This window comes from Oryza brachyantha, chromosome 9, assembly GCF_000231095.2.
Source record: "Oryza brachyantha chromosome 9, ObraRS2, whole genome shotgun sequence".
Lineage (NCBI taxonomy): Eukaryota > Viridiplantae > Streptophyta > Magnoliopsida > Poales > Poaceae > Oryza > Oryza brachyantha.
The window spans coordinates 1,306,226-1,310,507 of NC_023171.2; the positions used below are offsets into that span (position 1 = coordinate 1,306,226).

General features: G+C 47.6%; 1 protein-coding gene across 1 annotated transcript; it reads right to left on the bottom strand.

Annotated features, from left to right (window-relative positions):
* Positions 1 to 959: 959 nt before the first annotated feature.
* Positions 960 to 2,479, bottom strand: LOC102720458 (7-deoxyloganetic acid glucosyltransferase-like). The gene has a single exon (XM_006660969.2). The coding sequence runs from the start codon at positions 2,467 to 2,469 to the stop codon at positions 961 to 963; it is 1,509 nt and encodes a 502-aa protein (XP_006661032.2). The 5' UTR covers positions 2,470 to 2,479; the 3' UTR covers position 960.
* Between the last annotated feature and the right edge of the window lie 1,803 nt (positions 2,480 to 4,282).

The window sequence follows — 4,282 nt, forward strand, 5'->3', positions numbered from 1 at the left end:
TCGACGTCCATAGTAATCATAGGTAGTATAGTAAGTATATACATATTCAGAGTGAAATTTGTTTTTGCTTTTTTAACTTGTAGAAGTGAAATTGATTTGCAGTGTTAACACGATATGTCATACATTAATCTATCTTACTATATTTAGTTTTGTATAATTATTTAAGTGACATGTAAGAGGACGATGGGATATGCAGGAGGAGGGTTTTTAAAGAGTTCCGTGATGTATATATATGTTGAATAGTCCCATATTGGTTGGGTAAGGATAAATGACCTAAGATATAAGTATGGGAGACACTCACCTTAATGGCTAGTTTTTGATGGAAAAGACCATTTACAATACTATAATTGGTATCAGAGTCTGGCTAGTTTAACATCTCTAACTCGATGGACACAGTGTCTAAACACCTGATGGACCGTGGGTGTCTACGAGGCCCGTATACTTGATGGGCCATGAGCTGGTGAGGCCTGTATATGGTGAAGGAGCGGTGAATGGCTAAGAGACATCAATGTATGAAGGAGGAATTGTTGAACAGTCCCAACATTATTTATGGAAAGATAAAGGATCTAGTATATAAGTGAGGGAGCCTCTCACCTCAATGACTAACTTTTAGGGTGGAAAAGACTATTTACAATCCTTAGTTCCACACCGTCGATCGTGCCTGCTAGGGGGAGATCATGACACACAAAGAACCAAGTGAAACATGCACAAATCTTATATTACACACTGGTTTTTGAAACCGCAATGGCTGAATGGATTCATACATGGAACAACACCCAAGGCAACCATAACACTCACACTAATATTGCACTCTCTTTGTTTAATTAGCACACGGTAAATTATTATTCCGGGAAATTGGCACATGGTCGATCGAAAGACCAAAGGCATATATACATATATATATATATATATATATATATATATATATATATATATATATATATCATTTATCCCAATAACTTAAGTGGCAAGCGGAGCTGGTGGTGGTGGCGATGAATTCTCGACTTGCGTGGATCCAATTTGCATGGCGCTGAGCTCGGTGATGAAGCCGACGAGGCGCTCCATGTCGGACGACGACGAGCCACCCTTGGCGACGTCAATCCTCAGCTGGCGTGCCATGGCCTGCGCCGACGCCCTCATCTCCGGCGACTCCATGGCCTCCTTGATCATCCTCGCCACCACCGCCCTGTCGCACACGTCCTTCATGTCCAGCCCCGTCTTCCAGACGGCCTCAACGAAGCGGCTGACCATCTGCTGGTCGGCGAAGAAGGGCCAGCACACGGCCGGCACGCCCTCCACGGCGGCCTCCAGCATCGAGTTCCACCCGGCGTGCGTCAGGAAGCACCCCACTGCGCGGTGCCGGAGGATGTGGTGCACGTCCCGCGGCGCCCACTCCACCACCAGCGCCCTGTCGCCGGCTTCCGCCACCACCTCGCCCACTAATTCTTGGAGGACCACCGACGACGACGACGACGAGCTTATAACAAATGTGCTGACCATATCCGAGCGGAGCACACAGAGGAAGGCGTACCCGGCGGCGACGAGCCCATGGAGGAGCTCCGCCAGCTGCTCGCTCCTCACCATCGTGAGGCTCCCTAGGTTTACGTACACCACAGACCGGTCCTTGTGGCCATCCAGCCACGCCGTGCAGCCGTCATCGTCGACCTCGCGCCGCCGCAGCTGCCTCGCGTGCTCTACTTCGCCTGCTGCGGCGGCCATGGCATGGAGCGGGCCCACGGCGAAGACGTCACCCATGTGAGGTGCGATACGCTCGAGCGCCGGCCCTTCCATGGACGCGGTGGTGTTGAGTATCAGCGCCCGCGCCTTGCGGCATTGAGCGGCGGTGTCGGCGATGGTCAGCATCACTGCGACGTCGTCGTCGTCTCCTTTTGGCACCACACGCGGAAGGTCTCGGCGCCGTAGGAAGCTCTCCATCCCTGGGACGCCGTGCACCTGCTCGTCGGAAGAGACGGGGGTCTCGCCGAGCTCGAGGAGCCTGGGCACGTACAGATACGCCAGAAAGCTGCACGCCACCTCCGTGCGGAACGCGAGCGCCGGCACGCCCATCTCCTCGGCGACGGCGGTGGCGAACGGCATGACTCCGTCGACGACGACGCACGTCACGGGGGGCGGCAGAGCGGCGTCGTCGGAGTCGGGACGACATGACTCCGTCCGTAGCAGGGCGCGGTACGCTGCGCTTCCCGCGGTGCACATGGAGTCCAGGAGCTCTATTAGGCCGCCGACGGAGCGCGGGTGGTCGTCGGGGAGGCCGTCGGGGATGGAGAGCTGGCGGAGGCGTGGATGACGAGGCGACGCTCCGGCGAGGGCGAGGCGGCGGAGGTTGTGGTCGGTGTGGAGGAAGGTGACACGGAGGCCGGCGTCGAGGAGGGCGGAGGCGAGGTGGAGCATGGGGTTTATGTGCCCTTGCTGCGGCCATGGGAAGAGGAGCACATGCGCCTCCATGTCCATGCTCGTGCTCTCTCTGGGTACCTACGCACATCAATGCATGCGCCTCCATGTCCATTTAATTATGTATGGCGTGGTTGGTCGCAACAACTTCCGTTTCATATTACAGGATAATATAATTTTTTAAATTAATATACATATTAATAAATCAATATTTACAGGATAATATAATTTTTAAACTAATATACATATTAATAAATCAATATGTGTCTATAAGAACATATATACGATGGTCATTTTTTTGTGAAGGAAAAAATAAAATGATATATTTACAAAAAATAATTTATGAGTAGAACTTTTATAAACATATTCTAAAAATAAAGGCTATAAAATAAACTACAATCGACATCAAATTAGCTCTAATTTAATACTTAAAATTTAAATTTTGGTTTATAATCATAAGCGGAAGAGAAATGGTTAGGCCCAAAACTTATAAATGAGCAGCATTTTTTTCGGTTGGTACGTGAACATAACAAGTATTTATGGTTAGGCCGAAAACTTATAAATGAACAGCGTATTAAAATGTTGCCGCTGCATAGACTGGTGGATACAAACTCAGCGCATCTTAACGCCAGATTTTGGCAAATAGTCGTTATTGATTGAAACACGGTCAAAGACCGAATCGGATAAAAAGGTCCGGATCGGTTAGAGACAGAAAGCTGGACGCAAAGGGGATTGCAGCCGATAGAGTCTAAATCGGACAAGGATGGGAGTCCGATTGAGCCCGTAAGTTGGAGATAGGTTCGGTGTTTAACCGTGAGTTCGTGTAAATTAATTAGGATTTATCTTAAAGTTTGTTTAGGATTCTGTTATTTAATTAGAGTCCGAATAATGTAAAGTTAGGTAGTAGCGGATCCTTATCCGGTTGGTTATTTCCCGGGGATATAAATATGGGTGCCCGGGGTCCTTGTAAATTATCTCTAGATCAATTTAACTTGGTGCATCGCCTCAAATCTTCGACTTACTTAAGCTTTCGGCGTGGGGTTTGTCAGCTTCGCAATGTGAGTTCTAGTTCGTCAAAATCCGTCAATCAATTAGGACAGAACTGTCTCGGTTAAGTCCGATCTTCTGCTTAGTTGATCGGCGGGTTGGGTTCTGTCATTATTTTAATCTGCTTTAGCTTAAGGTGATGGCGGTTCTCGATTAAGTCCTCGTAGGCTTTTCTGTCTAATCTGCGCGCACAAATCTTGCTGATCTGATTCTGTCTCGGTTCGGTCTGATCAATTGGGTTCGCTAGGTTCGTGTTGCCAGATTGGATTGGGGGTTTGCGAGGGCTTATCGCTGGAGTTTGAGCCAGCATTATCTCTAGTAATTCATTGATTAGTTGGTTGAACTTATCGATCTTTATGTTTCATGGCTATATTGTGCTAAACTGCATACTGTCTCGGTTAGGTTTGATCTACGTGTGTTCAATACAATCTATCTATAGAAGTCTATTCGAATCGGCTGATTTTAATAGATTAATCGGTGAATTACGCTGGTTTGCTACCTTGATATTTGCATATTAAAATATCCTGTTAATCTCATGTGTGATTGTACCTAGATCTGTACTGTCTCGGGTAGATTCGATCTTCTAGGTCTGGTATAAGTATGCATGTCGTTGGTTGTTATTGTTTTACGTTAATGATTAGCGTAGCACTCCAGTTTACATCTAATTCCATGTGTGGTCTCGTATCGCCTGAGAATCCTATGTGTGATAAGTTTTGTAATGGTCCGATCGGCTGATTAATCTCGAGACTGTCTCGGTTTGGTCCAATCTCTTAAGATTAATTGGTTGATTGGGTTGTTCAGTATTTATCCTACTCACGGTTAAGCC